This window comes from Ostrinia furnacalis, unplaced genomic scaffold, assembly GCF_004193835.3.
Source record: "Ostrinia furnacalis isolate ACB-3 unplaced genomic scaffold, ASM419383v2 OfSCF7454, whole genome shotgun sequence".
Lineage (NCBI taxonomy): Eukaryota > Metazoa > Arthropoda > Insecta > Lepidoptera > Crambidae > Ostrinia > Ostrinia furnacalis.
In genome coordinates, this window is record NW_021137693.1 from 1,273,738 (window position 1) to 1,293,580 (window position 19,843).

Sequence of the window (19,843 nt, forward strand, 5' to 3'; positions counted from 1 at the left end):
GCGTTCATTTTACCAGCTCACCGACAGCCTTTTCTTAGTAGTTATCTTATATATTACCTACAATCCTTTATTTTCAGCAACAAATACTACAAATCACTGTAACCACCGTTAGTTTCCTTGCAAATAAATATAATGTGTGAAATACACCGTCATCGCTGCATGCGTCCCGCGTGCGACCAGTTAGTCTTACTAATGTGTGTTGCCTCCATTTTTATGGCTGTTAACTGCAATAAATATCGCCGTCTGTCCGTCCACAAGCGCCTGTAAAGGCTTACCAACTGATGTATTGTGTGCACGTCTAGTTACACCAGTTAAGCTTTCACACCTTAACCGTGAGAGCATAGAGTTCGGTTTCGTCTGAATAGCTGCGTTTGATAATGCTGCAGAAAGTGAAAACTTCAACAAGATTGTTGCAAAGACGGACGTATCGGGAATAATGCGAAAAATTCTTCGAAAACTACTCGGAATGCTTGTAATAAAATGTCGAAAGTGAACTGAAATAGGTGCTTATTGTTTATTAGGTTGTAGTGGTAAAAATGCATTTTAGTGTTGGAAATGTGATTGATTATTATCATTAATAAGGTAACGGATCACTTAATTAACAGTACGGCAATAAAAACGTGTTGTTTAAGTAATTGAGTCCATTATTACACTAATAACTCCAAGGTACGAATGTTTAAGAAAAACACTTCATATACTCGTATGACCCTGAAAATCCATAAGGTACTTTAAATTCACAGTAAAATTAGATTCTTGGTTGCTTTTAAAACGATAATAAGAACTAATTACATTTAGCTTAACTTTAAACTAGTTTCCAATTTCCAGGCTAAATAATTTTCACCCAGAACATTACCCACCTCCTTAAGAACCTACATGCAAGTGAATATTTTAGAATCAAAAAACTTTCAGGCAAGTAAGTTCCTAAAAGTTAGGCGAAGTTTTCACAGCGCAGTGACTGTAAAATATTGATCAACTACTCGCCTTTCTCACCAGTTTGACATAATATTTTCAGTTAAAATTCATAATCTCAATTTAGAACAAGTTTTTTTACTTGAGGCTTGAAATTTCATTAAAATTATGCGAAAAAGTTCCATCAAATTCTGGGTTGAGGGGAGTAATTAAAAGAGTTTCACAACAGTTCACTTTTAAAGCTCCTTTGATTCTCATATATGGTAATGTAGTTACCCCGTCAGGGATTGCAAATTTTTCATGCAATGCTCAAGTTTATGGGATGAAACTTAATCATCTAAAACCCACTAGGTACGAATATACGAAATATAAAGAAGAAAGAAAGAAATCAACAATACTATTTATTTATTTATTTATTTTTAACTAATGATATTTTTTTTCTACATTAAAGCACCTTAAAATTAGTATATCGGTAGAATGAATTTTGTCGCGAAACTGAGAGAGACTCAATCAGAGGTGAAATCAGGTATAATTTCTGGGTGCTTTTAGAATAAATTAAGGACATACACGTCGTCGTAGTACTTTGTGTCATACTACATTTTATGCGAGCAAAGCCGCGTACAAAAACTAGTAACAACATTATACATGTATAAATAATTGCACGTTAAGCCCACATAGTCTGTCATAGATCTTTTGACGAAGACTTCATAATATTCCTGAAAGCTCGTTCTTTCAGACTGAAATCACTTTTGTAAGTCGCCCTTGTACATAAATAGCTATTGGTAACTGAGAGGAAAAATGTTTAATATCGAAGATTTAATTAATTTATTTTCTAGTTGCGTGGGTTTTTAATAAGCTTCTAAATACATAATCGTATTATACTTCGTATCTCTCCCGAAGATGATTACGTTTTACATGCAGCAGTACCTGGGATGATGCCGTCCTTATCACACGNTATAGAACGCGAGCTACACATGTTTAAACCTTCAAACCGCTCTCCTGTAAAATTGGCCGTTTTCAGATACGTTTTTATACGTAGGGACCGTCGATTTTCAGTTAAAATAGAAAAAATAAATACTTAAATAATGACATTAAAAATAATAATGAAACTTAGGAAAAACAAGAAAAAATTGGTAATAATTATATTGTAGGTAACTTACACCGGGCTACAACAAAAAATACTTTTAAATAATTACCGTCACGTGATTTCCTTGTCATACAAAAGTATTTAAATAATAATCATTATGTATAAAATTTTCATTAAGTATGCGAGTGAATAATAAAAATATTGTTATACTTACTTTCTGAAAATAATTTAATACTAGTAATTATTTCGAAAGAATTTTTTAACAAATTATATGGAAGTGTAGGTATCATTGGTTTTCCGTCGCGTTATGGCACGTTAGCAATGATTTTATAGCAAAGCTTTTTGAAAAAAAAACTTGTAAACTCTATAAAACGTAACTCTAGGGACCGATCTTTTTTATCGTTATAGAGAGTTATTGTTAAGTATATGGAGTGAAAAAGAAAAACAACAAAATTAACTGGGCATAATAATCTTTAATATGTTTTTGATAGAATTAATAGGTACATCTTAGTCAGTTAACTTTGCCTGACGTTTTTTGCTTTGCCAGTACTTGTTTTGTATTTTCTTATGTATTCTGTCCATATCTTGATATGTGCTGGAATCTTCTTGATTAAACAATAAAAAAAAATCAATTAACTTAGCGGCATCAAGCTCTTGTTGAATAGTTGGTGGTGGTTCAGAATCATCTACTTGATCATCTTCTTCATATTCATTCATCTTTTCCTTACTTTTCGACACTAAGTCAAGAATTTGTTCATCATTCAGTGAACCGCTTGTCGCCACATCGTCGTCTACCTATATTTTCGTATGTTTGGAGATCTTCGTTAAAATTTTCTGGTCTGTTGAACTGTTTTATCCATTCGTTCAGTGGTATTTGTCTTCATTATCAAACAGATCCGTTTCTACTGTTTGATCATTACAAAGTCCCGCTCGACGAAATGAAAGCTGTATAGTAGCTGTCGTTACCTCTTTCCAGGCTTTTGATATAGAGTTCACTGCTTGTAGCATGTTAATCGAGGTCTTGCCGTCAGTTTCGATCAATTTCATTAACATTTTCCTTCTGTAGTGACCCTTAAGGCTTTTAATCACACTCTGGTCCATTGGCTGCAAGATACTGGTTGTATTAGCTGGGAAAAATGCTAACTTTATGTTTCGAAGATTAGGTAGGTATAAGAGGGTGAGCTGGGCAATTGTCTACAAGAAGCAAGATTTTTCGCGTTTTCAATTCAGCATCCCATTTTCTCACTTCCTCTTCAAATAACTGCGCTGTCATCCAAGCTGACTTATTTGCTGCATATGTGACTGGCAACTGTTTTATGTCCTTGAAACACCGAGGGTTTTATGATTCGCCTATAACTAAGAGCTTTCTTTTTCTGTACCACTCATATTGGCAGCTACTAGAACAGTAATGCGCTCTTTAGAGTTTTCCTCCAACACATTTTTCTCCTTTAAATTTTAAAGTTTTGTCGGGCGTCAGCTTGAAAAAAAAGTCCAGTTTCGTCAGCATTAAAAATGTCATTTTCAGAATACTTCTTTAATTTAGGCCACACTTTATTTATCCAATCATTAGTCACATTCATATCAACATCCCGCGCCTCCCCGTTTATTTAACCGTAGGTAATTTTGTGACGTTGCTTAAATTTTCCGAGCCTACCTTCTGTTCTGATGCTTTAAAGTTAATTACGCCAAGTTGTTCGGCAAACTTCTCAGCCTTGGCTTTAATAATTGGACCCGAGATAGGTTATATTCTGGCGCTGATTGTTGACCCACGACAACATTGCTTGATCTAAGTCTTCGAATTTTGGCTTCCTTTAGGTATATTTTTTGAGAGTTTCCATCCATCGCCGCCTGCAGAATTGTTTCCTTATTTTTTTAAATGGTAGCAACAGTAGATTGACTTAGTTTAAAACGTCTTCCAACATCGCTTTTCTTTTCTCCATTTTCAATCGCACGTATCACACAAACTTTTTCGTCAACACATAACGCTTTTCTTTTACTGGCCATGTTAACAGTTTCAAAGTTGGTTTACAACTGATAATATGTACGATACGTAGATGTTTAGTTCGAGTACGACCTCAGCAGTTTCGGGTCCTCAAAGGTTTAGTCGGCGTCTTTTGTAACTTGATAAGATAACATAAACAATAACACCGAAAATGACGGTTTGTGGGTCACCAATGTGGGATTATGATGCTCAACCACAATAAGGAAGCTAGATGTTAGTGATTCCTTCCGAGAGGGTGTTATTCTCGGGGACCAAGGTCCGATTTACACCATCTAGGTTTGTCTATAATTATGTACTTGGCAGGGTAGAAAACTCCGTCACCGCGATGCAGGTTTGTATGAGCGGCGGAGTGTGCCATAGTGCAGTCGTAACAGCGCCATCTGTTGGTACACGTTTGTAGTGGCGTATCGTAGATGTCGCCACAGGTTTTCTGTGTCTAAATATAAACACATTTTTTCGTAATAGAGAATGGCTGCTGGGCTGTAAAGAGTGTATCAATGTACAGGTTTTAAGGTAAACCAACCAAATGCGATCTTTTCTATGTAGAGAGTTTATCGTTTTATAAAGAACTAGCTGACCCGGCGAACTTTGTTCCGCCTTAATGGCAATAAATAAGCAGACTTTTTTTTATTTTGAACGGGATAAAAAGTATCCTATGTCCTTCTCCTGGCTCTAAACTACTTCCTTACAATTTTCATCTAAATCGGTTCAGCCGTTCTTGAGTTATAAGTGGTGTAACTTACACGACTTTCTTTTATATATACAGGGTGGAAACGATAAGTGATCTCACTCGATTATTTCTAAACTATACAAGATATCGAAAAACTGTTTACTGATCCTGAAAGTGCTTCACGAGCTCTATCCAACGGTATCAATAACAGGTTACAAAATAAACTGGATCTATCCGAAAATTCAATATTTCCAGCTTCCATACATTTAGTAAAACCACTTAATATTAAAAACTATACCAGACATCCAAAAACTGGTTACTGACCCTGAAAGTGCTTCACGAGCTCTATCCAACGGTACCAATTTTAGGTCACAAAATAAACTGGATCTATTCGAAAATTCAATGTTTCCAACTTCCATACATTTAGTTCTGCCACAGTCATGGCACTCATGTCTTGATAACATTATAGCAAGTAAAGCCTATAATAACTGATTTCCATGAATAATTTTAAATAATAATGCATTTTACGAGTTCATTTTAAGTGTTTATTATTTAATTAAAAAAAATACACTTTTAATATTGTGTGGCTGGCATACATTTAGTATGGTGGCTGAAAACATTGAATTTTCGGATAGATCCAGTTAATTATGTAACCTTTTATTGATACCGTTAGAAAGAGCTCGTGAAGCACTTTCAGGATCATTAACCCGTTTTTCGATATCTTGTGTTGTTTAGAAATAATCGAGTGAGATCACTTAACGTTTCCACCCTGTATAGATGATGTTATAAAGAGTTTACACTGTATTTTTTTAAATATTCGTTTGTTGACTATGACATCCGCCGGTTATTGAGGGCCTAGTGTGAGTTTACATCAAACGCGCTCACTAGCAAAAAATTACATTAAATGTATGACGGATTGTAAAGCGCCCCTAGCGTTCGTTCGTAACGTTCAAAAACTAAAATTTTCATACATTTTTAAACGCGCTCACTAGTGAGCTCGTTAAAACTCACACTCAGCGCACTGTACCTCTATTACGAAAAACTTTCGAGTTCGTTTCGTTTGCGTATTCAAAGTGCCATCGAAAAATTTTGTATGAAAAATTAAACAGCGCCCCCTATATTATAGCCGCCCTAGGGGGCGGCAATTACGACATCCACGAAGAGTGTTTTATTTGGCGAAGATCAATCTGAAGCATCACCATTGCAATTGAAAGGTAATTTAAGTGTTTAAAGCTCCTTTAATATAATTTCTTTCTCTACCAAACCCGTCTGGCCAGCGTGGGGAGTGTAGACCAAATCCTCCATTTGCCTCTGGTAAATTAGAGAGGGTCGTCCTCCTGCAGTAGAGACTTGACCACATGAATATACTTACTGTTGCTGGCTGTAAATATTAATAAAATATTAAAATAATAATAAATCTAAAACATTTTACTTTGTATACGTTTAAAATAGCTCACCATCGTCTGCAAAAAACAATTTTATGGACAATAAAACTTAATTATTAGTGCTTTTATGTAAAAATTATAAACTTATTGTGAATGAAGTTTTTCCTTACCCAGTACTGTAAAATAATTTGGATCAAATATGTAATTGCTCAATAATGAATAATAAATAAATAAAATAAATAAATAATAATGATATTTAAATAAAGATTTTGTAAATGCAAATCAAAAAACCTGATGAAAATCAAATACGTAGAGTATCTCACCGTTTTCTTTAAAAAGAAGAAAAATAATATTAATTAAACCACGATAGTTAAGTTTGTTAATTTATTATGAATCGTAATCAAAATTTAAACAGGTACATACCCATTTCTAAAAATAAAAAATACAGTTAATAAAAAGCAACTAAAAAGATAAAAATGTTTAAACTAAGAAATTTGAAAATTATAAATAACTAGAAAAAATCGAACTGCCTAAGGAGGGGTTTTTTTAAATTGAATCGGGTGCCTATCTTAAGTACCATAATAATATCTGGTAACAACACCACATTGGTTGCGGATTTGAATCCCAGTGGGGATAAATTCTAGAAGCTGATAAGTTGGGACTAGCTAATATTAAAATAAAAAATACATGATTAGTTTTTTAACTTTTACAAACCTCAGACTACAAAGAAAATAATTATTTTGTTAAATTATTAATGTTATATTTCTTAATATTGTTTAAAATACTATACAAATGTGTACTTCACTTACGTATATTTTCTGAAAGATTTTAATTATATTTAAAAATTATTATAGTTACTTAATATCAGTAATTTATACAATTTTAATTAAAAAACTTACCACTTTCTATATTGCATGAAATAAAAATTAACAAGATTCGTTAATGAGTATTTAAAATAAATATTTCAATGAGCCAGTAGGTATAAGTAAATAATACAAAAATTGTTCTTTTAATGAAATTATTTTGCAAGCTAAGTTCCTGTTTGGATTAAAAAGTAATAAATTAAATAAATTTTAATATACTTACTTCACCATTCTAAAGATACAATAAATCGATTAATTCTTGTTCTTATAATACTTATACATTATTTATTATTTAATATTACATCAGTTTGACTTTGAATATTATTGTGTTTTGGAAATAGGTCTATTTTAATTGCAACTCTTACCGATAACTATAAGAAAAGAAGACAAATTATTAGTAAAAATACAGTCAGTTTAAAATTATATTTTAATACAATCAGTAGTTAATATAATATTTACCTTGACCTTGTAAACAAGAATTAAACGGTAATTAAATATATTTCATGAGATTTTTTAAATTTAAAATTCCTTAAAAAATGCAAACAAATTTCCATGTAGGTATAAATAAAAAAATAATTAAAAGACTTACTTTCAACTATTGGATGGGATAAAAATATAAATCAGTTCAATACATTTAAAACACGGCTTACTTCTGCCGATTTATGAATGATAATTTAGAAATTAATATTCCAAACTCATTCTTTTTAATAGTTCAGTCACTTACCACTTCCTAAAAAATATTAAAATGTCAATATTAGTTTGAAAACTATCAATTACAAAGAATTGTTAATTGTAACTACCGATTTGGATACGTACGTTGTCCTGGATAGATTAAAAAAGACAATTTAGTATTTTATGTAATTATTCTACAGTAAAATAATTTTATTTTTATTTAATTCATGACAATGTTTACCGTTATCTGAAAAAATATGTTTTATATTAGTTAAGTACCTACTCAATTATTGTGATGAAAAAATACCTATTAGGACTATTTTAATTATAGACAGCAATACTTACTGGTTCCTGAAATTATAATTATAGATTGTAAACAAATGTTTCAAAAATTTCATTTTGTGATCTTATAGACTTAAAACAGTAAAAATAATTGGAAGAAAATAGGTACTTACACCCTATCCCCATCTGCAACAAAATCGAGTTTATTCATATTTTAACGGGTACTTATAGATTATAAAATATAATAGTTTTTTAATAGTTTAGAATGCACTACTAGAAATACTTACGATTTTCAGAATGGCGATGATGACCATGAAAGTGAATTGGAATAAAAAATAATATTAATTATTTTTCATTTATTAAATTTGTAATATTTTTAGAACAGCCATAATATTTAACTCTTGTTATAATATAACAAACGGTCACTTACAAATTGATCCTGCAATAAATATAGTAAATTATACATTATAAATTATAATTATATTGTTATAAATACAAAATATAATAATAATTAACATTATAACTTCAGTTTTAAAATTCCCCATATTTACCGTATACTGCAAAATAATATACAAGATATCAACACTAAAGAAAAAACATCCAAAAGCGCTTCTAATTAGTTATTAAGGATAAGGTTTTTAACTTCATCATAAAACGTTTAAAAGTAAAAAATACTAGGTAGCTATAAAAAAGTGCAACCAGTCCAGCATAATGCAATTTTTTTTTAAGATTTTTAGCAATTTGTATTGCACAAATTACTAATATTCCCTCACCACAATCGAGTGGCGGTGGGATTCGAACTCGCGTTCCTCGGATCTCGAGTCGGCCAGTCCGACCCCTTCACCATTCGGCTACCGTGGCTATAAAATGTAGGTATTGTAGGTAGATCCTTATTATATCTATTAATACTATTTTATGCTAATATACATACCACATTCTGATACGAAAAAAACATTTTTTTATTATAATAATTATCATGACAAGATAAATAAGTAAGATAATTTTTCAAATATTATTTTTGTTTCATTACCTCCGGCTAAAACAATGTTTTTTTTATAATTAAATACTTAAACATAATTATGAAATAATGTATTTTATTATACATAATAAAATAAATAGGCAACTTACTGTTGTCTAAAAATTCCATAAAATAATAATTAGTTCGCTGTAAAATATAATATAATAATAAAATATTCAAAGTGAAAAATATATTGAACTACTCACTTCATCAGGCTATGATGATAAAATAAAAAAAACGTTTAATTGAAGAGAGGCTCTGTTAGGTTGAAAATATTTATTTAAAACAATTTTACATACTTACAGATAACTAAAAACAAAAAGAAAACAATTATAAACATGATACTCATCATTTTAATGCTCGATACCTATCATTTCACTGCACTAATTATTTATTTTCGCTTTAAAAAAAAATACTTACTGTTAACTGAAAATAATGAATAATTTTTTTTTAATTGTTTTTAGGAAATACAAATGATATTGTAATTATTAACAAAAAAAGTTACTTGTGCATCCTATAAATAAAAAGAAAATATAAAATATATTATTATACATAAAAATCATAAATACAATGTATTTTTAGTAGGTATATTTTTTCTCACCGCATCACCGGATTCGTCCTTGTTGTCATCTTTCTAAAAAATAATTTAATTACTTATGGACCTCACAACTTTTTACGGTTGAATAACTGAGTTGCGATAAGTTATCTTTGAAAGAGTTTTATTATATATTTCGTTTTTAATCCATTTTGAAATATTCAAAATGTATTATAATCTAAATAATACAGGGTGTTAGGTAAATGGGTATATGAGCCGACACTAGTCCATGTTAACATGGTCATATAAATGGTATGGTGAACAGAAAATTGATCTTCATTTTAATTATTTTATTTTTCATACAAATCGGATTTTATAAAATTTATTTTGTATGAAAATTAAAAAAAATAATAAATGATGATATCAAATTTCTGACTTCACCATACCATTTATATGCCCGTGTTAACATGGGCTAGTGTCGGCTCATATACCCATTTACCTAACACCCTGTATAACTCAAAGGTGACTGACTGACTGACATAGTGATCTATCAACGCACAGACCAAACCACAGGAAGGATCGGGTTGAAATTTGTCATGCAGGTAGGTAGATGTTAAATACGTAGGCATCCGCTAAGAAAGGATTTTACGAAACTCCACCCTAAGGGGGTAAAACGGGATCCACGCGTACGAAGTCGCGGGCGGCCGCTATTATTATTACATAATCGGGTTGAGTAAAAAATGTCTTACGTCTTTGTTGTCGTCTTTAGTCTGAAAAAATATTTTAAAATGTTCTTATCTTAAAGGAAAATACTGACACCATAATATACACAAATAATGTAGAATGCTGGCTGACACAATAACAAACAAAGCCGTGGGTAAAAGCTAGTAAGTCATTACTTACGGAATCATCTGGCGTTGCATTAGCATCGGTAGTTTCACCCTGAAATAAATTAAAAATAAATTAAACTGCAAAATTAATAATTCCTTTATTTTTGAAAAGAAAGAGCTGCATTAAAGGATTTATCTACACAATCACAATACCCTTCACCTTTCTGGATTACGAAATTTTATAAGAGCTGAAAGTTTTTCAGCGTATGCTACCAATATAAATAAGAATGTTCGTGCATTATGAAATTTGGGTCATCGTGGCTTTTTAATTTTCGATGTAAAGATATTCAAAGTCAAAGTCAATCGATGTAGCGACACATTGTAGCGGCAGTTTGAATCTATAACTCAAACTTTGCATGGGGGTTCCTTTTAGAATGTAGGTGCTCACTAAGAACGGATTTTACGAAACTCCACCCCTAACGATAATAATAATAAGTATTGTGAGTGTATTGTCGATGATACTGAATAAACATTNGTGTTATTGATTAGCATTGTAATGGTTGATGGCATACTCGTAGTATTGAGATGGCAGCGTTAGGCTGGGTTGCACCATCTTACTTTAACTTTGACAAACGCCAAAAATCTGTCAAGCTCCATACAAAAAACACCGGTTATCGTTACAGTTACGGTCAAAGTCAGGTGGTGCAATTCAGCCTTAATGTTTAGAGAACTCGACCAGTAAGCCCATCAGACAGAATAATTTCTAACCGTAAGATATAAGGCATTACAATATTAACCGTAAAATAATAACTACTAACATCAAACACGAGTCAGATTAACAGAGGCAGCTACAGCTACAATATTGCATTACCGCCATCTTAATTTACCATTTTAATCCGCCCTGAACGGGGTCATCCCCCGATATTAAGTAATAACTTACCTCCATTATGCTGTAATACCTAAATACCTAGGCTGGTCTACTTTTCTTGGTATTACTTCATTAAAACTCCCTGGATTGTTCGCTTAGGCCTTAGAGATTAAAAGACGAATGAAATTGTTCAATATTATAGTTTTGACTGTTTTATCGAATACGAGTAAGTAACTAAGTAGGTACTCAAAATATTATTAAAAAAAAGTGCATCGTCAGCGGGTTATTTGCGTGTGACCTATTTTCTAAATTGATTTAAACCTTTGAAGTTAATTACCATGCTTTGACCAATCACAGGCTAATCTTCATGAAACCTTAACAATCATGCAGGCTATATAATAATTTCTTAGAGTGTAGAGAATCTAGGGAAGATCACATTTAAGTGATTAAGAACTGGTAGCGAAATATGAGATTTGAAATCAACAGGTAAAATAACACTTCAACTTATAACTACAGTTTTAATTTATCTAGCTGTTTGTTACTTGCTTAAAGATTACTGAAAACTGTATTAGAATAAAATAAGCTAGTTTTAACTTCATTGGTAGATAAAATCAGAAGCCACAGCCGTATATTTCTACTTTCAGTTCGGTTTCGCCAAATTAGTCGCAGCTGAAAGCTGGAAACGCTGGAATCGTCAAAGCCTGCACAAATGACTGCAAGTACAAGCCAGCTGGAGACTCTTCACCCGCCTCTGCTGCTCGAGAGAGCTAGTTGGGGCTCTCTAGGGATGCTAACATCTTTGGAATAAATATCGATGTATCGATATTCTGAAAAATCTATCGAATCATATTACTGCCTCAAAAATACAATGGCACATGATTTTTTTTTTATTTCTGTATTTAGATATTGATTTTACAGACACTTGTAAGAAGAGAAACACGACTCATATGAGATGTATGTTATGCCCTACCTGTAAGATTTGTGGGAGACAATAAGAAAAGCCAAACAGTTACAACTATAGTAATACAGTTAATACCAGACTTGAGAAATACAGAAAATAAGTAAAACATCGATATATCACTCACGTATCTAATCGAGGCGGTACACTAAACTTAGTCTAGCTTTAGCTTTGACGTTTCGTTTTATTCCGTTTCAGCCACTAGTGCAGGGTTTCCAGTTTTCCACACATAATCTAGTACAGGGTGGCCCAGAAGAAAGTTCACTTTTGAAAATTCAAGGAAACGAAAACTGTTTATTTTTGTAGAACTTTAACTATTGCAATTTAAAGGAAATTTCGTGCAATTTTTTTTTAAATGTACTTTCTTTCATAAATTTTATCGTACATGTGATTCCCTTGACGTTTACAACATTCGGTCAACATACATAAAAATTTTGGAAAACTTTCGTTAGTTACCTCGAAATGGATTCAGGATGGATGAATGCTGCAGAGTTTTTGGATTATTAGAGTATACTCTGCTCATAAGGTAACCCCACAAAAAGAAGTCTGCTGGAATGAGATTAGCGCTTCTTAGAGGCAGTGAGATTTCACCCCTGCTTAATTGGTTTGTTGCATTGAAAGGATGATTAATTTTTGAGAGCGCTATACTGGTAGGCTGAAAAGCTTTTTGATTTAAAAGCTGCAAGATTCGCAAGGCTATGACCGGAGCACTTGGTTTCATCAAGATGGGGCTACGTGTCACACTTCGAATGAGANCAAATCGGATTTTATAAAATTTATTTTGTATGAAAATTAAAAAAAATAATAAATGATGATATCAAATTTCTGACTTCACCATACCATTTATATGCCCGTGTTAACATGGGCTAGTGTCGGCTCATATACCCATTTACCTAACACCCTGTATAACTCAAAGGTGACTGACTGACTGACATAGTGATCTATCAACGCACAGACCAAACCACAGGAAGGATCGGGTTGAAATTTGTCATGCAGGTAGGTAGATGTTAAATACGTAGGCATCCGCTAAGAAAGGATTTTACGAAACTCCACCCTAAGGGGGTAAAACGGGATCCACGCGTACGAAGTCGCGGGCGGCCGCTATTATTATTACATAATCGGGTTGAGTAAAAAATGTCTTACGTCTTTGTTGTCGTCTTTAGTCTGAAAAAATATTTTAAAATGTTCTTATCTTAAAGGAAAATACTGACACCATAATATACACAAATAATGTAGAATGCTGGCTGACACAATAACAAACAAAGCCGTGGGTAAAAGCTAGTAAGTCATTACTTACGGAATCATCTGGCGTTGCATTAGCATCGGTAGTTTCACCCTGAAATAAATTAAAAATAAATTAAACTGCAAAATTAATAATTCCTTTATTTTTGAAAAGAAAGAGCTGCATTAAAGGATTTATCTACACAATCACAATACCCTTCACCTTTCTGGATTACGAAATTTTATAAGAGCTGAAAGTTTTTCAGCGTATGCTACCAATATAAATAAGAATGTTCGTGCATTATGAAATTTGGGTCATCGTGGCTTTTTAATTTTCGATGTAAAGATATTCAAAGTCAAAGTCAATCGATGTAGCGACACATTGTAGCGGCAGTTTGAATCTATAACTCAAACTTTGCATGGGGGTTCCTTTTAGAATGTAGGTGCTCACTAAGAACGGATTTTACGAAACTCCACCCCTAACGATAATAATAATAAGTATTGTGAGTGTATTGTCGATGATACTGAATAAACATTTTTTCTTTCTTCTTTCTTTCTTTCTTAACGGCCGGTTCACACATGTCTCCGTTTTACTGTTCCGTTTTATCGTGTACGTTTTTTTTCGTCGAAGGCGTATGTAGTTGTATGAGCGACTTCACACATGACACAGTTGTATTCTGTATACAGTAATACATACATCGACGAAAAAAAACGTACACTATAAAACGGAACAGCCAAACGGAGACATGTGTGAACCGGCCGTAAGGGCGTAAAACGGGATCCATGCGTACGAAGTCGCGGGCGGCCGCTAGTTATAAATAAATAAGTAGGTACAAAACATGACTTAAAAAATAGGAGCATATTTTCAAATTTACTTACCTGGGGATTACCTCGTACTAGAGCCCAAGTACATAATGCTATTTGGATCCAAAGTAGACGGACGTTAGAACTGAAAATTCATACAAAATAATTAATAAAGGCAGTTAAAGCCTACCTTTTCGACAAAACGGGACTATTCCCACCTCTCGTTCCCACCGCTGCAACTCCGTGTAGCCAGGATCTACAGCTTGACCGCCAATAACCCAACCAGTGAAGGTTTAGGATTTAGATACGACCCTGGTTCCTTCCCAGTTGCCATCCACGACGGGGGACAGCGTTAGAGGGTACAGTTTTAGAGGGGACAGCGTTATAGGGGACGGCGTTAGAGGGGACAGCGTTAGACAGGATAGTGTTAGAGGGAACAGCGTTATAGGGGAGAGCGTTATAGGGGACAGCGTTAGAGGAAACAGCGTTAGAGGGGACAAGGTTAGAGGGGACGGAGTTAGAGGGGACAGCGTTAGAGGGGACGATTGGGAATAAGGCAAATTGATATTTTAGAACTATAACCAAAGGCCACTGGTAATTAAACTTACCCAAATAATTTCATAATATAAATAAATCAAAACTGCAGTCCAGTGAAAGAAAAATCAGCAACACACTAAAATATTTCACAATCCAGTTTATAGAATTGTAGACCGTTATAAATTGAAAGTAAAAGAGCATTTTCTGGTCGCTTTTCAATATTATATTTGAATTTTTATTACAATCGTAAATTCTATGATTTAAGTCATCTGGTAACAAGAACAACTTTATTTTCTATATTTTTAAGTTTTTTGATACTTTGTAAAAGATTAGGTAAGAGAAAAATGCGCAGAAAAAAATCATTAATTTCAGAAAACTGATCCGTCGCTCGTTTTTACCCGACTGCACGAAGGAGGATTGATAACCATGGGTGATCAAAAGACGCCAAATTGTCGCATGGAGTCCACTCCAAGGGTGATCAAAGCCAGCTAATTGAAGTAGAACGGACCGACAACACAACCTTATTCCAATGAGGGTTTTCGCGAATGAAAAATCCGCCAGATGGCAATACGTAGACGCGAGGTCCAAATGCTGCATGATTGGTTATTTTTGACATGACATTGACAGATATGTCAAAATCCACCAATCACGCAGCAGTCAGACCCCACATCCACGTCCCGCCATCTAGCGGATCTTTCATTCGCGAAAACCCTCATTGGAACAAAGACGTGTTGCGAACTTAGGCCCAGAACAGACGGTGAAACGCAACTGCAACTTCTGATGATTCTGATGACTGAAACTGAAACTGAAAGTTTCAAACTGGTCGCGTCATGTGTGGTCTCTCAACGGACGCTACGGCAGAAACTTAGATGCAACTCAAAAGTAACTAGCAGTTGCAGTTTCGTTGCAGTTGCGTTTCACCGTCTGTTCTGGGCCTTATTGGCTACTTTGGGTGTCACAAACTATTTGATGCTGACTGTACCTACTACCTTATGCATACGGTAGTATTTTTTTTAATATCTTGCCTCTATTATTGAACGCAGTCCCTAAAATATCCATACTAATAAAAAGGTAAAGTTTGTATAATTGTTAAATTGTAAGGGGTAATCTCGGGATCTACTGAACCGATTTTAAAAATTCTTTCACCAAAGAAAGCCACATTATTTCTGAGTGTCATAGGTTATATAAAAAACCGAAAAGTTTCACGCGGGCGAAGCCGCGGGCGGAAAGCTAGTGTTAAATAAAAATTGCATTATTATCTTGATTTATTCGATTCTCTCAAGTTATTTAAAAATGCTTAACAGTAGCTAGTTTCAGAAATAAAACACCAGCGTACAAAATATAAATACATATATTTGATAAGGACACTATTTACATATTTATACGCCCAATCTCATTTAGCATCTTCGCTCTTCTCTTGATAGGTGATGACGCCTTTTTCTATCAAATCCGGAATCTCAACTGCTAGCCAGGGCCCCAACTGTAAAGAATATCATTAAATCTAAATATAACTCAAAGGTGACTGACTGACTGACATAGTGATCTATCAACGCACAGCCCAAACCACTGGACGGATCGGGCTGAAATTTGGCATGCAGGTAGATGTTATGACATAGGCATCCCCTAAGAAAGGATTTTACGAAACTCCACTCCTAAGGGGGTAAAACGGGATCTGCGCGTACGAAGTCGCGGGCGGCCGCTAGTGATTAATAAACTTCTCAGCACCAGCCCATAATGTTGTCCCGAAGTGGTGGTAGGGCAAGCTATATTTGGGACGTGTATAAGTGCCGAACTGGCTATCTCACCTCGTAACTCTCGGAACACAAGAATGCTGTTAACATTGTTGTTATGGCGACAGACTTAGAACAAGCCCTACCACCAACCAAACCGAACAGAAAAATCTGCCCCCACTGGGAATCGAACCCAGGACCTCTGCGTGTGAAGCAGGTGGTCTTACTACTAGACCAGAGGCGGTTAACTTTGAACAATTTTATTTCACACAGCGACATCTAGCAACTAATAAATATATTTAAGCCACGATAGCCGAATGGTGAAGGGGTCGGACTGGCCGACTCGTGATCCGGGGAACGCGGGTTCGGTCCCCGCCGCCGCTCGACTATTGTGGTGAGCTCACTCGTGACACAAGCATATTTAGCTTAGTACGAGGGGCTAACGGGAGTATTAGTAATTTGTGTAATAACAAATTACTAATAATCTTTTTAAAAAAAAAAAAAAAAAAAAAAAAAAAAAAAAAAAAAATATGCTTGTGTTATGGGTGCTAGCTTAACGGATATCCTTTTTTTCATCATTTCAATTTCTGCCCGGCCCGGAATCGAACCCAGGACCTCTTGCGTGGTAAGCACTACACCATTCAGGTGGTCAAATCGTCAAGAATAAGAAGGAATAACAATCCACACAATATTTTACTGATAATAACACCTAGGGACTGGAATTCGCTGCCTGCTGATAATCTTGGAGGCCTTTGTCCAGCAGTTAAAAAAAAACTCATTTATTTATGCAAGTAGGCTTTTAAGAAGCACTTTTACACGTCCCAGTATTAACCCTACCACTGCTTCGGGACAATAAATGGCCCAGTGCTGAGAAGAAGCAGCGCAAGAAACTCAGTCACTATTTAATGAGGGTTTTCGCGAATGAAAAATCCGCCAGATGGCAATACGTAGACGCGAGGTCCAAATGCTGCATGATTGGCTATTTTGACATGACATTGACAGATGTCCAAATCCACCAATCACGCAGCAGTCAGACCCCACATCCACGTCCCGCCATCTAGCGGATCTTTCATTCCCGAAAACCCTCATTGTCAGCCTCTTTTTCAAGGGTTTCAGTGGACGTCTATTGCACGGTAATAATATCATACAGTATTGTAACTTCATATAAACAGACGAAACGAGAACTTTCTTTCGAAATTCAAATCTCGGTATGCGCTCGGTATGCAAAAGTCGGGGGTGTCGCGAATGTGCCGAATGGACGTCGGTGGCCAAGTGTTAAAAATGACAAAAGTAATTGAATTTGACTGACCGTCATTTACGGTCAAATTGGTCAAAAACTACTCAAATTTACATTTTCAGTCAGTTTGATTTGAAATGAAAATTATATTGTATCAAACCAGCTTTTGCCCACGAGTTCGCCCGCCCGAAATTAAAGTAACAGATCATTATGATTATTAAAGTTTCGAAATTACTTAAGTAGCTTTTACTAAATTAAATCTACTAATCACAAAACGACTCACATTTTTAACCTATTCCATTCATAAAGTATTTTGTTTGTCTAACTAAATAAAAAAATACAATCACAAAACTAGATAGAAATTCTAAGTAGGCAGATGTAATTAAACTGGGTACTGTAGGTGGGCAGCCCTACCTTACAGTATGACAACATGCGTCATACTGTGACGTACCGCGCGACTGTTGACATTTATTTCAAAAATATGGCCGAGTTGGAATACTGTATAGATAGTATTACCGTGTCTATTGGCTGAAACGATAAACATAGAAGATTATTTAACAATTCTTACCCCAAGCGCCATAGCATGTGCGATCCCAAACTTAGGCACGTTCCGAGCCCATAACGGTTTGAAGTGGTCCGTGAGACAGATCTTGCCTCCACGGTACATCTTAGCTGTCTTCCCGTCTAGACCTGGTAGGGCCAGCTCAGGAGCTGTAGTTGGGTACGTTATTGGAATCTGGAAGAATGGAAGAATAGGTAATAATATACAGTAGAATCCGATTATAATGAAGCTGAAGGGACCGATGATATTACGTCGTACTATCTGGACGACGTACTAAAGAAGTAATTTTTTACATTATTTCTCAACAAATCAACCAACCAGATCAAAAATATGTCGGTATATGGTCGGTCGTTATAAGCGAAGTCGTACTAAATATTCTACTGTAATTTTATAACAATAAAGTGATATTACATTAACATGTTCCAGTATTACTTTAAAATTACTATTCGTCTCAGCCTAATGACGTCCACTGCTGGACAAAGGCCTCCCCCAAGGTTTTCCAAAATGAACGGTTCCACAAAAATTACTATTACTTTGGTATAAAATATGTGCATATAAGCAGCTCATAAAACTTAGAAGTTAGTGCAGAATCCAAAATTGATTATTTACCACTATTCCAGCTAGCTGTTATAGCCTTTATGATTGAGAATTCTAGGAAAAGATTTCAGCCTGATCATTATTTTTATTAGTTTAGTACATTTATTTATAACTCTTACTTACACAGACACTTTTGTTTTCTCCCTATTTAAGTATTTATGTCATTTACGTATACTTACGTCAAATTCAAGGTCGAACTCGTACTTTAACAGGTTATGAACGAACCAGCATTTTCCGAACCACCGTGTGCCTGTCTTGTCGGACTCAAGACGGAACCAATCATTATCCGCTGCCTTGTTGTTTTGTACATACTGTAGAGAAAAGTTTATTATTTGTTAATATTCAACCTATAGGAACTATTGTAACTAGCTTCTTAAAAACTATGCTGCCTTTAAAGGAAGTCTCAACTTATAGAAAACTATAGTTTTCATGCACTTAAAGATACAGGCAACTAGTTTAAAACAAAAAGGTATGTTACACTTGCTTGCTCAACTGATTTTATGTAAAAAAATACTTTAAAACTGGTTTTAGATGAAGAAATACTCGTGAAAACAGTGTTTTTTTCTGAAGAGAATACCAGTTTATATTAGTTAAAATGTCGGTTTTTTCGACTTTATCAGCAAGTGTATTAAAAAAGCAACGTTTTAAACTTTAGAAAGTACATTTTTATAGCATAATTTAGTGGTTTTTACCTTAATTAGAGCCTGATACTCTTCCTTCAACCTGGTTGTCCACAACTCCTTATCTCTAGGCCCTGCTTTAGTTTGAAGCAAGGGAATGCTACTCAATGTCTTCCTTGTACTTTCGTCAACCATCTTGTGTATAATTTAACACTTAAACCATACTTTTTTCTGATTATTTAAGCAAAAATCTGTGTTGTGTAAAAGGAATTTCACGTTCACGAAATGTCAAAGTGACGTAGTGAATTTAGACGTGTCAGATACAGATTAAAAAGTACGGTCGGATACACGTAAGAAATAACGAATAACGTTATTTAGTAATACATGATCGGCCTCACATCTCGACACTCGTTGAGTAACTGAAATAATTAGGGCAATTTTAAGGAAAATAAAAAA

The 19,843-nt window shown here is 34.3% G+C and overlaps 1 protein-coding gene across 1 annotated transcript; it reads right to left on the reverse strand.

The window, feature by feature from the left end:
• Window positions 1–15,974: 15,974 nt before the first annotated feature.
• On the reverse strand, window positions 15,975–19,683 carry Ufc1 (Ubiquitin-fold modifier conjugating enzyme 1). The gene is made up of 4 exons (XM_028320831.1): window positions 19,460–19,683; window positions 18,947–19,078; window positions 18,177–18,344; window positions 15,975–16,121 (listed from the first exon to the last, which is right to left on the reverse strand). The coding sequence occupies exons 1-4, from the start codon at window positions 19,580–19,582 to the stop codon at window positions 16,035–16,037; spliced, it is 510 nt and encodes a 169-aa protein (XP_028176632.1). The 5' UTR covers window positions 19,583–19,683; the 3' UTR covers window positions 15,975–16,034.
• Between the last annotated feature and the right edge of the window lie 160 nt (window positions 19,684–19,843).